This window comes from Ornithorhynchus anatinus, chromosome 9, assembly GCF_004115215.2.
Source record: "Ornithorhynchus anatinus isolate Pmale09 chromosome 9, mOrnAna1.pri.v4, whole genome shotgun sequence".
NCBI lineage: Eukaryota > Metazoa > Chordata > Mammalia > Monotremata > Ornithorhynchidae > Ornithorhynchus > Ornithorhynchus anatinus.
This window is the reverse complement of record NC_041736.1, coordinates 7456326-7472816: the sequence shown is the minus strand read 5'-3', so window position 1 is coordinate 7472816 and position 16491 is coordinate 7456326. Positions and strand designations below refer to the sequence as shown.

Sequence of the window (16491 nt, the reverse complement as noted above, 5' to 3'; positions counted from 1 at the left end):
CACAGAAACACAAGCCCAACTGTTCAGAGGACAGAGAAGATATACAATATATCAAAGACACAAACTGTTTCATAACAATATTTCATACCACTTTTCCACCACTAATCCTTTAAAGGTAGGTGTTATCTACAACAGTGTTGTTCTTCGTGATAAAATTTCAGATTCTAATTTTGATTCGTTAGCATATTGATGGTTATTAAAGGATTATGAGAAATCGAAAAGTTACCGTTTCCCTGAATTCACATCCATCAGTGTTTCCCAGGTGACATACTGAATTGGATTACATCACGTCACATGAAATTAGGCAAAATGATTAATGCATCTTACATGTTCCAGCACTTCATTTTAAAAGAGATCATCTAGGATATAAGCAGTGAAATTTTACTACCCTTCTTTAAAGAAATGTCCCTAAATAATGGAAATATTGGTACTAAACATTTTGAGTCTTATTGCAGTCATTTTTTAACTATGTTCTCCTACCTGAAAAATAGATTCTGAATAAATCAAACACAAGTTTAATTTCCAACAGCATTTTTCATGTAGGATTATTAGTTCCGAGTGAATACCTCCCCACAGGTGGCTGAGAAACAGAGTTGTCGAGTGGTGTAAATTGTTTAATGAGTTACTTTTAGCCAGGACAAATAGAAATTTAAAAAGCAGCTTTAGGCTCTCTCAGGAGTCAGAGACTGTCACCACGTTGGCACAGTGGTGAAGCTTTGACCTAGTTCACCAAACTATTTTCCATAAAGACAGAAGTTTTTTTTCAAAAAAGCAACTGGAAGACAACACTAGAGAACTCATTTTTACATCGTAAATCAATGGGATCGCCTTATCCATCAAGTAAAAAAAAAACCAACTCATCTCTGCTGTGTTTACAAATAATGCCTTCTGTTGCACCAGTGTGGAAAAAAAGCTGGTTCTCCTCCACAAATGTAGTTTAGCCTCTAGACGGTAAGCTAGTCCTCGAGACCGTAAACTGTAGACTCTAGACTGCCCGTTGCGGGCAGGGAATGTGTCTGTTTATTGTTGTATTCTACTTTCCCAAGCACTTAGTACAGTGCTCTGCACACAGTAAGCACTCGATAAATACGATTGAATGCATGAATGAATCTACCCTGCCATTGGAACATAGTAAACATTTAAATACCCCATATACCCACATACCACTCCTAATAGTGCGCATAGTAAGTTCTCGATAAATATCCTTGCTTGATCGATCACTCTAATCTCTTTGAAGGCAGAGATCATGTTTACTAACTCTTCTGCATTCTTCCAAGTGCTTAGTACAGGGATCTGCACACCACCGATTAACTGAGATTTCGGAGGCATCTCGGTCACTCAATGTGGAGTAGATATGAGGAAGAGAGTAACGGTCTTAAATATGAGGGGTTTTGTTGGGGGTTTTTTGAGGGCACACAGTTGTACAATTGTAAAATACTGGACACACTCACCCTTCTAATCTTACATCTGGTAGACTTCTGTTTAGGGCAATCAAATCACTGGCCATAAGGTTAAACTGGTTGATTTTAAATAGCTCTTTCATTTTCTCCTGGTCATCTTTGGAAATGAGTACAGCCTTTCCCATCTCTCCTGGACCTTCTTGGCTTCTGGAAATAACCGCTGCAAGACACACACACACACACACACACACACACACACACACACACAAGATAATGAAATGCCTTTTCAGTGATTTCATTTTGCAGAAAGAAATGCAGGCAGTATTTGCAAACATACATCTTCTGAACATCTCAGCTTTAGAAGACAGGGGAAAACACAAGGTACCCGGTAAGAGAATCCTACTTTGTGGGACTTTCTAGGTAAAATTCATGTACTCATTTTGACACCCCATAGAAATAAGAATAAAGTAAATGCTCCACACAGTGGTTGGTAAAACTTCTTAGTGAACAAACTCAAAGCATTAGAAAGGGGGCCAAACTGCCCAGGATATTAAAATGGACTTTTTTGAAAAGGAAACACCAGCTAACTGGCTTTAACTTCTAAGGAAATGACTACAGGATTCCATACCCATGCCAGAATAACTTGAGAGAAGCAGAACTCGATATTTCTAAAAATATTCTTTTGAATGGCTGAGATGAATGGATGGTGATAGATAGCTAGGAAAATGTGACATAAATTTTGGGAAGCCGATAACATTACAACTCATAAAAATGCATATAATATACAATTGTACTTCTTGTGTTCTCTAGATACACGAGCCTCGCCATATTTCTACCATCATAGAAATATAGAGATCCAGTGTAGCCTGGTGGAAAGAGCATGGACCTGGTGGTCAGAGGAATCCCAGCTTCGCCACTTACCCGTTAGTGATCTTGGGTGGGTCACTTAACGTCTTCATGCCTCATTTTCCTCATCTTTAAAATGGTGATTCAATATCTGTTCTCCCTCCCTGTTACACTGAGAGCCTCATGTGGAACAGAGACTGTGCCTACTTCTAATATTGCGTACATATTCTACCACTAAGTACAGTACTTGGCACACAGTAAGCACTTAAGAAATACCGCAGTTATGGATTACCCTCTGCATATTCTCTCTAGAAATCCTTAAACAGTTTACCTGGACATGGAGTTGTAAACAGATGGGCATATACAGGGTAAAACTCAGCTTGGAAAATATTGTTCAAAAGCAGAGAGACAAAATGTACACTCTTGAGTTAAACCATGGTCTTGCTAATGTGTGGGTTTTTTTTCCTATTTGATGTTAGGAATGTAGCTTTGCGCAAAGTTCTACTCAAAATATTTACTGTTGGGTGAAAGTATTCCAAGTAGGTAGAGTGAGTTGTCACCAATTCCACCACCAAGAGTCACTGATCCCTTTCTTTGAGCTGAGCTTACTACCAGGGCACTGGAAAGAACTTCTCTAGAAATTGGACATGAAACCTGTAGCTACAATATGAATCGGTCAATAAATGGTATTTATTGAGTGCTTACTGTGTACAGAGAACTGTACTAAGCACTTGGGAGAGTACAACAGATTAGCAGACACAGTCCCTGTCCAATATCGTAGAGCTTTCTCTCCCCCCTCATTTATCTACCCCCATTCTCCTCTTACTGTTCTACAACTTTGTCGGCTTTAATTTAGACGGTATAATAATCAAGGGTAAAGTCCATGTTCTAACATGTGATAAACACAATGCAGTTCTCTATGGATCCTTGTAATTATGTAATACTTAATAAGAGACCTTCAATCCTCAAATGGAAAATTGTTCCCTAGAGAAGAGTTTCATCTAATCAAGACATAAATATTTCAAAGGATGAAGTTTCAACCACTTCCCTTAAAAGATGTAATCAAAATCTAATGGATCTCAGTCAGGAGGTTTTCTTGATATATAATGAAAATTATGCCTTCCTTTCTATATAACCACCTGACTCTGGCAAACGATTCGTCTCTGGTCAGCAAACTGAACTTCCCACTCTCTTCAGTTCCTCTAGGCCCAGTTATTACTAATAGATATTCAGGAAATATTTCTCAGGGAATATAGTGGACGACTTTTCCACAATACCAATTATTCCTTTGAAACGCTTAAATTACCAGGTCTTCCTTTCCTGCCTTCAGAAATAACCGTTTATTAAATGAAATCATTTAGAGAGTAAGCTCCCAGGGGGCAAAGTATCTTGTCGTCTACTTTTTTGAGTGCTCCGAACAATGAATGTGACATTGGAAGCAGGGTGGCCTAGTGGAAAGAGCATGGATCTGGGTTTCAGGAGACTTGGGTTCTATTGCCTCTTCCACCAATTGCCTTGTGTGTGAGACCTTGGACAGGTCACTTAACTTCTCTGGGCCTCAGTAAAATTACTGTTCAATCATTGTTCTCCCTCTCTCTTAGACTATGAGCCCCATATGGGTCAGGGACTGAGTCCAACCTGGGCATCTTACGTAATATTAATTGTGGCATTTGTTAAGCGCTATGTGCCAAGCACTATAGTAAGCACTGGGATTGAGATAATATATGTCACACACGGTGTTCACAGTCTAAGAGGGAGGGAAAACAGGTATTCTCTGCCCAAAGGTATTGAAAGACAGAGAAAAAAACAGCATAAAGTAGAAACGATATCAATGCATCACGATGAAACAGCCAAATAGATGAAATCTATACATAGAAATGCACACCACACAGGAGGTTTCAGAATGTCCATCCATAAATAACATTCCTACAGAATAGAAGTTTAATTCTATATGTGGAAAACTAGTAGCACACACAGAAAGATCTAAGCTGATGTGGCAAAGCAACCATGGCTTTTGCAAGAGAAATGTCATTAATCTACTGGCATTCTTTGAAGGGTTCACCATGCATGTGAATAGAGAAGGCTCGAGTGAGAAGAACTGTGTCCCACCTGATCAGCCTGTATCTCCCAGTGCTTAGAACAGTACTTGGTACATCATAAGCTCTAAACAAACACTACAACAATAACACTGATAATTTGGACAAGATTCAACATCTAAAGCTCAAAAAAACCAAAAAAAACCAACAGTGAAACTAACCATGAGATTGGAGGGAATGTTCTTGTTGAAGATAAAAAAAAGTATCTGGCTCAAATATAAAATTCAAAGAACATGGATCAATAAATCAATATTATTTCAATTTTATTGAACACCAACTGTATGCAGAGCATTGAAGGAAATGATTGGGAGAGTATGATGGAATTAAAAGAATTTAACTAAAGAAGCAGTGTCGCCTAGCGGAAAGAGCCTGGGCCTGGGAGTCAGAGGACCTGGGTTCTAATCTCACCTCCACCATTTTTCTGTTGTGTAATCTTGGACAAGTCACTAAATTCCTCTGTGTTTCAGTTATCTCATCTGCAAAATAGGGACTAAGACTGTGAGCCCTATTATGGATCAGGGGCTGTTTGCAACCCAATTATCCTCTATCTACCCCAACGCTTAGTGCAATGCCTTACACATAGTAAGTGCTTAATCAATACCATTAAAAAAAGAGAGGAAGGATGCAGTTGGGCAAGTGGAAAGTAGCTAATAGTTTCAACATCATTTTAAGAGATCAGCTTAATGGGATGAGGATATTTTCCATAATATTACATTTTTAAATTTCAGTGTCCCTCACCACAGACCAAACTATTCAGAACTACTAGAGTACCACATTTAAGAGTTTTGGCGATGCCAATAAAAGCATCCTGACCATAATGATAAATAACAATAATTGTGGTGTCTGTTAAAAACTTACAATATGCCAAGCTCTCTACTAAGCCCTGGGATAGATTCAAGATAATCAGGTCCCACACTGGGCTCAGAGAGGGAGAACAGGTATTGAGTCTCCATTTTGCAGAAGAGACAACTGGGTGAGAGAGAGGTTAAGTGACTCGCCCAATGTCACACAGAAGAAAAGTGGTGGAGCGGAGCTAGACCCCAGGTCCTCTGACTCCCAGGCCCAAACTCTTTCCACTAGGCATTACTGTTTCTCTGAGCACGGCATCAAATGTTGGGAAAACTGAAAAGAGTTAAACCAGGTATCTGCAAACGTTTCTGTTTTTAGCTATTTTTTATGACAGTGTGGATTTAAATTAATTTCAGCTCTCACGGCAAAATGGGTGGATGTTTCATGCTGTATTTTAAATTAGTTTTTCTAACCAGATAATGGAGTGAGCAGAGCATTTCCTCTCCGTTTAATTCAGCTCAAACACACACCACAGACTGTAAACATTAAAATGCAGTCATTCCTTCTGGCTTCAGTTATTCCAGGCAACAACCCGGTCTCAGATTTTCATGCAATACACATGAGATAAGGATGGTTCGGGGCTGAGGCAAGTGGGAAAGGGGATGATAATAATAATAATAAAATGGTTTTTGTTAACAACTTACTGTATGCTCTGGCTATAATGGCTGCATACTGTACTAAGCACTGAGGTGGAAACAAGCAAATCAGGTTGGACACAGTCCCTGTCCCACGTAGGCCTCACAGTCTCAATCCCCATTTTACAGATGAAGTAACCGAGGCCAAAAGAAGTGAAGTGACTCGATCAAGGTCACACAGCAGACAAGTGCCGGAGGTGGAATTAGAACCCATGACCTTCTGACTCCCAAGACTGTGCTCTCTTCACTTCGCCATGCTGCTTCTCAGCAGGGGCAGCAGGAGAGTAATGCAGAAAAACCCATCCCAGGCCAGCCGGGTCAAATGCTCTGACATAATTTAATGGAATCCCTGGCCTCTCCACCCCAAAACTCCCCAGAAGCCCCCTCTCTTCACTCCTCAAATCATTCTTAGTCAGACAACTGAGGAGTTTCCGCTATTTCACCTTCAAATATGGAGGCGGTTCTTCTCTTCTGCAATTTCCCGTGTGGATCCATGGAAATTATTCAGTCGAATGTAAAGTTTCCATAGCACTAGGTCAGGAGAGGCCAGGAAGCCGGATGTTCACCAAAATCCCATTAGTCAATCAATAATAGTATCTGCTAAGCATCTACTCTGTGTCAACCGCTGTACTAAGTTCTTAGGAGGGCACAATAGAGTTATATGTGAGACATGACCCTTGTTCCATCCCTCTAGACTATAAACTCCCTCCTTCTAGATTGTAAGCTTGTTGTAGGCAGGGAATGTATCTTTTTTCTCAAGCACTTAGTACAGTGGTCTGTACCCAGTAAGTGATCAATAAATACGACTGACTGACTACCTGCCCCCATGAAGTCTACAATCTTACGGGAGAGACCGATTTCAATTAAATTAATGGACATTTGGGTCTGAGTTCTTTTATTTTCTAAATGCAGACAAATGATACGCCGGTTCACATAAGAGAAGAAAACCAGAACGAGCCTCACATTTCCTTCTGATTGACAAAATGAGGAATCCATACACCCTCCCATGTGGTGACCCGACCCAACCTCACACAAGACTGAAAAATTTGACCCTGACCGGGACTTAATCAGGCAAAACCGTAACGGTCCAACAAGTCCATCTCCGGGATCTAACCCGGCTCTTCAGCCTTGTTTGAACACATGGAGGCTATCACTCTCAGCGGAGCAGTCTTCAAATAACACGAGCTGGGATAATTACGGAAGTGTATTATGTCTGCATGCGAGATCGAACAGACAATTTCTACCTTCTGGTATCTCTGAGACGTTTATAAGCAAAATCTAATTGTGCCACGTTTTGGAGAGCACATTTTTCCCTTTGTAGCAGAAGAATGAACTGCGTCGCGTTTAATCATGCTGGTAAAATCACTTTACATCTCCACTAGCACAATGTGAAAAGTGACTCCTAAATTGTATGCCTCCTTGGCAAGCGTCAGTTCCCGGATGGCTAACAAGCTGGCGGCTTTTTGCAGAAAAAGGACCGCGGCCTCTTTCCTCGAGCTAAACACTCTGCATCACAGGGCCTGACACTAAACAAACGTTTGACATTTTATAAATTGTTTTTTGTGGTTCTGGGCAAACTGTTGATACTATTCACAAGGCCTGGGGAAAGGCATATTCAATAATTATAGTACTGTTAGCTCTTTCTTCTGTTCCCTTCTACCTTGAAGACTGCATTTACCGGGAGAAATATAAAAACATTCAGACAATGAGAGGAGCAAGAAAAGGAAAAGCGTATGTCTTGAGCTGTTTATCTGATCTTCAAATAATGTTTACCCGATCTTCAAATACTCCAAAATGGCAATCTGTTTACCATTCAGTCTTCTCACTTTGGCTTTCTGTCCCACCCCATACCTACAAAATCCCCGACAAAACACAAAAACAGGTCACCAAAGCTCCGTTTTATTGTGCAAGAGAATGGTGGATTTGAAAATGGTATTGTCTAAAAATGGCATAGCTTTTTTAGTTTGGCATGATATTTTTATTTAGAGACCACAGAAGAGAGTTCTGTATTGTTATGAAATTGTCAACAATGGACTCAAGATGATGATCACCCTAAAATCTAATGTGTTTTAGAATGGAAAAATCATCCAGTCCTTCCATTCTCTTTCTTCCCCATTTCAAAGTATCTATCTCATTTTTCTCCCTTTCTCCCTTTTCCTTTCCCTATTTTCAAAGTCTTTCTACAATAACAGTAGTTGTCGTTGGAATAGTAATATTAGCATTTGTTGACCACCCACTGGGTGCAGTGTACTGTGCTAAGCACTTGGGAAAATACAACAAAAGCACAAGAAACATTTCCTGCCCACAAGGAGTTTGCTCTTTATACTGCCCACCCCATAGGCTCCGCTCCTCTGCCGTCCACCTCCTCACCGTCCCCCATTCTCTCCTATCCCGCCGTCGACCCCCGGCCCACGTCCTCCCGCTGTCCTGGAACGCCCTCCCTCCTCACCTCTGCCAAACTAACTCTCTTCCCCTCTTCAAAGCCCTACTGAGAGCTCACCTCCTCCAAGAGGCCTTCCCAGACTGAGCTTCCCCTTTTCCCTCTGCTGCCTCTCTACACCACACCCACCTTCCCTCAGCTAAGCCCCCTTTCCCCCCCCCTTCCCTCTGCTCCTCCCCCTCTCCCTTCCCCTCCCCTCAGCACTGTGCTCGTCCACTCATTTGTATATCTTTTTATTACCCTATTTATTTTGTTAATGAGATGTCCATCCCTTTGATTCTATTTATTGCTATTGTTTTTGTCTGTCCATCTCCCCCAGTTAGACTGTAAGCCCGTCAATGGGCAGGGATTGTCTCTACCTGTTGTCGAATTGTACATTCCAAGCGTTTAGTACAGTGCTCTGTACATAGTAAGCCCTCAATAAATACTGTTGAATGAATGAATGAATGAATGAGTTTACAATACTCTGGGGAAGACAGACAAAAATGCTTATAAATAACTAGAATAAGCAAGTCTCTATACAAATGATTAGACATACATACACAGGTGCTCAAAATTCTTCCACCTACCAAGGATCGCCTTCTACCCTGGGATGGAAGAAGGGCAAGTCTTAGGAGATGGGATGCACAATTGGCTGTGTAGTTAAGGATCAGAAAGAAAGTTTTGGGCCCCCAACGACTGCAACATCTATTAGCGACCTAGCAGAATAGGGACACACACACAGAAAAACGCATCTCTATTGGAATGCGAGGGGAATTGGTCTCATAACAGCACAGTTATGGTATTTGTTAGGTGCCTACAAAAGGCTAAGCACTGGGGTAGATACAAGATAATCAGATCAGACACAGTCCCTGGCCAAATGGGGTTCACAGTCTGGGGGGAAGGAGACCTGGAATTTCATACCCATTTTGAAATCAATCAACGGTATCTACTGAGTGTTCATTATGTTCAGAACACCGTACTAAGAGTGTGGGAGAGGACAGATGAGGAAACTGAGGCCCAGAAAATCTGACTCACCCAAAGTTACGCTGCAGGAAAATAATGGAGCCAAGACTAGAACCTAGATCTCCTGACTCCCTGGCCTGTGCTCTTGCTCTTAGGCTCAACCCAAAACACTAAAACGTGAATTATAAGAACAGCTCCCAGGGCAACTTTAATCACGGCCGAGGTGAATGTCAATATATTTATTACTGCTTTTCTAAAACCCTAAATGTTCATCATAAACCTGAGGTAACTGTATGAAACTGAACCTTTATTTTTTTTTTCAGTAGGGCTCTGTTAACTGACCTTATTTTCTATATCACATTTCAGGCAATGGATTTTGTGCCCGGGAAAGCTGTAAACAGTAAGCCCTGACTGGATCAAATCCAGCAGACATTAACTAGAGCTCTCCAAAGTGCTTCCCCTATTAGGCGATCGATGAGGGAACATTCTCCCAGCAGTCACCAGCTGGAGAGGATAGAGTCTTCTGTGAACCCGAAGCGAGCTCAGCCCGTTGGACCGGACGCATCCAAGTGCTGTTAGAATCGAGGGTTTGGAGAAGTCATTTGCAGAATACGCTGAGGCTTCGCCGGGGAAACTGTTGTTAGAGCCAACAGTCGTGAGGTAGCATTTTCCAGCTCCGTGGCCACTGCGTCTGAGTACCTTCTCAACAACCTCGGCCCAGACTGTAAATTCCTACTCTATTGTACTGTACTTTCCCGAGTGCCTAGTACAGTACTCTGCACACGGTAATTGCTCAGTACATACCACCGATGGAATATGATGCTCCTTGACCTTTAACCAACCCCACGGCACTTGGGTGCATATCCAGAATTTATTTACCTTAATATCTGCCTCCTCCTCTGCACTGTAAGGAGAGAACATATCTACCGACTTTCGTATGACACTCTCTTAATAATAATGATGTTGGTATTTGTTAAGCGCTTACTGTGTGCAGAGCACCGTTCTAAGCGCTGGGGAAGATACAGGGCCATCAGGTTGTCCCACGTGAGGCTCACAGTCTTAATCCCTATTTTACAGATGAGGGAACTGAGGCACAGAGAAGTGAAGTGACTTGCCCACAGTCACACAAGCTGACAAGTGGCAGGGCCGGGATTCGAACCTGTGACCTCTAACTCCCAAGCCCGTGCTCGTTCCACTGAGCCATGCTGCTTCTCTACATAATGTTGGTATTTGTTAAGCGCTTACTATGTGCAGAGCACTGTTCTAAGCGCTGGGGTAGACACAAGGGAATCAGATGGTCCCACGTGGGGCTCGCAGTCTTAATCCTCATTTTACAGATGAGGTAACTGAGGCACAGAGAAGTTAAGTGACTTGCCCGAAGTCACACAGCTGACAAGTGGCGGAGCCGGGATTCAAACCCATGACCTTAAGCGCTTAGCAGAATGGTCTGCACACATTAAGTACTCAGTAAATGCCATTGATTGAATATGATGCCGCTTGACCTCTACGCACCTCCACAGCACTTATGTACATATCCATAATTTATTCACATTAATGTCTGTCTCCCCTTCTCACTGTAAGCATTGAAGGTGTCTACCAACTCTTGTATGAAACTCTCCTATGTGCTTAGGATAGTGCTCTGCCCACACTAAATGCTCAATAAACGCAATTGATTGATTGATTGATCTGTGATAGCCCACTCTCCATCTTCCCTCCCCACCCCATTCCTCTTTGAAATTGGCTCCTGAGATAATACCTGTGAAAGCGAACTGGGGCTTCTTAAGATATACTGAATCTGAGTCTTCAAAATTATCTTGAGGACTGAAAGGCTCACTTTTCTCTTGTCAGATTTCATGAGATTGGAAGATTCTAATGGCAGGGACGAGATCATTGGTGGGTCCCAGACAGTGTTTTGAAACTTACGGGGCTCAAGAAAAACACATTCCTTTACTACCTGGCAATTAACGAAACCACTGTGATGAAACCACCCCATGCTAAAAACAATAGGGGGGTGAGGACAATCCTCTGATAATTACTGGAAGCCAAACCAGCAGCTTCCATTCTAGCTCTGCACTGTCACTGAGTTGGTACCAAGGAACTCAGAGGCTCACTTTTAGGGTACTATCAAAATGGAAAATGGAAGCAATGATCTGGAATATTCATGCGGAAAGGTCTTTTTATGATATTAAAGCGCTTACTGTGTGCAGGCATTGTACTAAGAACTGAAGTAGATAGAAGAAAATTGGATTGGACACAGGGTTCACAGTCATAATCCTCATTTTACAGATGAGTTAAATGAAGCACAGAGAAGTTATGAGTTGCCCAAAATCACACAGCGGACAAGTGGCAGAGTTGGGATTAGAACCCAGGTGCTCTGACTCCCAGGCCCTTGATCTTTCCATTAGGCCACATTGCTTCTCTTCTTCTGAGAAGCTTATACAGCAGCAGATGAAAGCCTTAAAATGCCTGGATTTTCCAGACTATTAACTTCCAATCTCCAGCTGGCTTTGGTAGTGGTGGTGATCTGGCTGCAATGGAGGAGAACTCCGAGCTGGAGAGCAAGCTGTCAAACACGGACACGCAGGGTTCAGGCATTTGCTCCTCTCGATTCCATTCACAATTACTGAGGCTGTCAAAATATTTACAGAGAATTTGTCTGGAAAGGCAAATTATAGTACCAATACGCGGGCCTTGTTCAGGACTTCACAGTTCCACGTATTCACTTCAGAGCTGTCTTGGTCTTAAACCCCATGAAAAGGTTCTCTGGCACATGCTCTAATTATAAATGTTTCTTGGAAACAAAAAAAAAACATAGTTGGCACCATTCTCTTAATGCTTTTATTATGAAATTATCTCAGAACAATAACTTAAAGTGCTGATGGTAAGATTAAAAAAACTTCCCCTATGAAGATCATCTTGGAGACTTTTTCACCAAGGTTAGACTCATTGAAAATATATCTCTCCAAATTATACTATTTTAAATAAAATGTACCCACTCCTAAAATAACTTTCGAGTGAGCATGCTGTAATTGGGGAACGGTGGTGAAGATGAGATGCTAAAATTTAAGAGAAGCAACTTGGCCACTCTCCCTGGCTTGAGACTGTAAGTTCCTCTGGAGTCAGTCGTATTTATGGAGTGCTTACTGTGTGCAGAGCACTCTACTAAACGCTTGTGAGAGTATAATAGTATAACAGTACAGTGCTCTGCACACAGTAAGCACTCCATAAATACCACTGAACGAATGAACGAACGGACACATTACCTGCCCACATTCCCTATCTAGAATGTAAGCTCATTGTGGGCAGGGTATGTCTATACCAACTGTGTTATTCTACACTCTCCCGAGTGCTTAATACGTTCCTCTGCACACAGTAAGCACTTAATAAATATAATTAATTGGGGGGAAAGTCTCCTATATCTTTCCTCTAGCATCATAAGAGCAAGATCTCCCCAAAGAGTCAGTAAGCTCAGGGGTTACTGTGTGAAGAGCACTGTACTAAGCGCTTGGGAGAGTACAATAGAACAATATAACGCACACATTCCCTGCCCACAACGAGCTTACGTACAAAAGCCCACATGCCACCACTTCAGCTGTTCTCCATTAGCACAGAAGAAGAGGCCGGCTCCCTGACGTTCTTCAGCCAGGTACAAACTTCATGTGCCCACACGCATGCATAGCCAGGACACCATAGTGATTCGTTTTTGTCTTTTTTGTCTGCTTTGTCTTTTAAAATGGTATTTTTTCAGCTGTTACTATGCATCTGCCACTGTTTTAAGCGCTTGTGTACATATAAGCTAATCAATTTGGGCACAGTCCATGTCCCATGTGGGGCTCACAGTCTTATTCACCATTTTACAGATGAGGGAACAGAGGCACAGGGAAGTGAGGTGACTTGGCCACGGTCACACAGTAGACAAGTGGCGGAGCTGCGATTAGAACCCGGGTCCTTCTGACTCCTGGGCCCGGGCTCTAGTCACTAGGCCACACTGCTCCACATGGAGTTACTTGGAGCCAGGCAGCCCCAAAGTGAGTAGAACCAGAGAATGCAGAGTCAGGATGCTCTCTGCTCCGCACCTCTGAGACAGACGTCGGGTTGTGTGTTTGGCTTTTTTTTTTTTAACATTTCTTACTGCTGAGAATTGCACCTCCGTGCACTCATTCATTCCTTCAGTTGTATTTACTGAGAACTCACTGGGTGTGGAGCTCTGTACTAAGCGTTTGGGAGAGTACAAACTTCATTCAGTTCTACTTTTTGAGCACCTACTCTGTGCAGAACACTGTACTCAGCGCTTGGGAGACCACAGTACAACCATAAACAGACACATCCCTGTCCATAACGAACCTTTACTCTAGAGGAGCTTACAGTCTAGAGGACTTTTCTGGCTGGCCTGTAGGAGTTTGAATGTCCTGATGTTTTACACATGTGGTGCTAACTGGATGCTTTGCTCAACCTCTTGGACTCTGGAACCTGCCCTGCCGAACTAATCAATCAGTGGTATTGATTGAGCATTTACCATAGCCCTAGTGACGTACTAGGCACCGGCAAAATAAAAGAAACTTGGTAGACATGATCCCTGCCCACGAGTAGCTTATGGTCTACAAGAGAAGGTAATAGTCCAGGACGGCAAAACTCCAGATTTACTTTCAGTCCATCCCCATTAATGGGCTGCGATTTGATTCATTTCACAGGCCCTCCGGTAAGATACCTAGGTCCACACCACAAGAAATACTCGCTTATCAAGTTATTTAAATTCTGGGACATGGCGTTATTTTATATACAACCTTGAGACATCCAGGGCCCCTGGGTACTTAATAGCTCTTGGTACTAATAAAAACAATAATAATGATAGTTCCCTTCTCCAGTGAAAAATAGAATTCCATTTTACCTAACAATTTGAAGGATCGGAAAGCACCTGAGTGAATGAGCAAAGCATGGTGGAATAATTTAAAGACACTGTCAGATGCTCTCACCCTGTTCTAAGGACACAAAATACACACAGTATCTCTTCGCAAAAATACAATAACTTAGCCAACTGCATTCAGTCTGCAACCATTTATTAAGTGACCAGAGGGTATATAACACCAGAGTATATTCTATCAAAATCAAGGTGCTTTTTCATACATAAGACCTCCAAGAAAACTGAAATATATCCCTACATCTACAGGGCATTACCGACATAATGATTTTGTAAACTTGCACTCTCTCTTTTCAAACAGCTCTTTGAATGCAGATGAAATAATGCTGAATGCCTAGTTTTTCATTACCCAGATCTCCCGATCGAAAGGGGACATTTTCCACATTCCATTCAGGCTCAGGATATAACCACGGACTAAATTAGTGCTCGCCAATAAAACTGCCGATAGTGTTTCCCACCCAGAGGACAAGCAATAAACCTCCATGCTGCTATTTCTTGAAAGCCACCTTTAAAATTCTTCACATGTCTGCCGATTCTTATGTACCGAATATAGTCTCCCAGATTATTCACTGTCGTCGTTCCGAGTCTCCCTCACTTGCACCATATTCTTCAGGACACATTCACAGAGGAGTCCTTTCATCAACATTTGCTAATAATCCCCATGTTTCATTCAGTACCTTGACCCCCAGGCTCCAGACTCAAGGCTCTAAGGGAAAATATTCCCTTACAATGTTGCCTTAAGATGCATCACTCTGAAAGCAGATTCTCTCTCTCTCTCCCCTGTTCCTGTAGCAGATTCTGATATTTCAAGATTCTGTTTACCTACTTTATTTCCAAGGGCAGTAGGGAGATCTTTGAGAATTTTCAGCATTACATCTTTTGAAGCCTGAGATGAAAAGGGGCTTCCATTTCTATAGTGTTCTCCTGTTTTCTGGATAATATTCAGGCTTCTTTAGACGTGAAAACTAAAATAGAGATCAGGAAACTACTTTGAAGCCATTGTATATTTACTGTTAAATCATACCGCATGTGTCTGTCAATGGTGAGTGTCAGCTATAGGAATGTAGCTTGGGATTGTATCGTGACATGTGCAATAATTACTTTTTAAGTTGACTTTTCATATATCTTAAGAAGCAGTGTGGTGCAGCGGAAGGAGCACGGGACTTGGAGTCAGAAGTCCTGGGTTCTAATCTTGGCTCTGCCACTTGTCTGCTTTGGCAAATCATAATTTCTCTGTGCCTGAATTTCCCCGACTGTAAACTGGGCATAAGATTCCTGTTTCCTGGTGCCTTACCTTGTGGGCCCATGTAGGAAAGGGATGGTAACATCTCACTGCACCGTATCTACCCAGTACTTGGCACAGTGTTTGGTATATAGTAAAGATAAAAAACCCCACAATCATTATTAATATTCTTGTGTCTATATTGGCAAGGGCCATGCGGATTCTAGTCTCCTAAAATAGTGCCATGTAGTCAGTGGACATTCAACAAGATGGTATTGAGTCTAAGGGTACATTGTGCTATTCACTTATTAATAATAAAAACACCGTCTCCTGCTCAGAAAATATCTAATATTAAAGTCAGTGATAAAAACAAACAACTAACCCTTCCCAAGGAACCCAGGTATTGATCCCAAATAAGAAGCAAGATTAAGATCAAATAATCCTGTCCTCATCCTGTTTAATTCCGACTATGGAATTGAAAATTGGGTGCCCAAGGGTTTCTTTGTTTTCAACTTGCCTAGTCTTAGAGAAAGCAGATGAGGTGAGTTAGTACACCAACTCGGGACTCCGTGACCTTCAAGAAACAATGATGGAAAGAAATGTCGGATGGCTCATAGAATGTGTGTGGGAGCAAGAGTGAGCCCGTTGTCGGGTAGGGATTGTCTCTGTTGCCGAACCGTATTTTCCAAGTGCTTAGTACAGTGCTCTACAAACAGTAAGTGCTCAATAAATATGATTGAATGAATGAATGGGCAAGAAATGCCCTTCTAAAATCCTACCCCTTAACCCTTCTCTGACCTGTTTTTTCATGGCATTTTTTAAGGGCTATCTAGGTGCCAGACATTGTACAAAGCGCTGGGATGTAGATACAAGATAACCAGGTTGGACAAAGTCCCTGTCCCATATAGGGCTCGCAGTCTTAATCCCCATTTTACAGATGATGTAACCGAGGCACAGAGAAGTTAAGTGACTTGCCCAAGATCACACAGCAGACAAGTAGTGGAGTGGGATTAAAACACAGGTCCTCTGAATCCCAGGCTCCTGCTCCTTTCACTAGCAGCAACCCATGTCATGAGCACTTTCGTATATATCCAATTCAGCTGAACATTCAAACATTTCCTCTGATTACTCTGTATGTAA

At 42.0% G+C, this 16491-nt stretch overlaps 1 protein-coding gene across 1 annotated transcript in view; it reads right to left on the bottom strand.

The window, feature by feature from the left end:
- GALNT13 (polypeptide N-acetylgalactosaminyltransferase 13) overlaps positions 1-16491 on the bottom strand; it is a 301009-nt gene that overhangs the window by 149742 nt on the left and 134776 nt on the right. The window contains exon 3 of the mRNA XM_001511774.4: positions 1452-1620. Coding sequence (XP_001511824.2) covers positions 1452-1620 — 169 coding nt within the window. The remainder of the gene's footprint in view (positions 1-1451; positions 1621-16491) is intronic.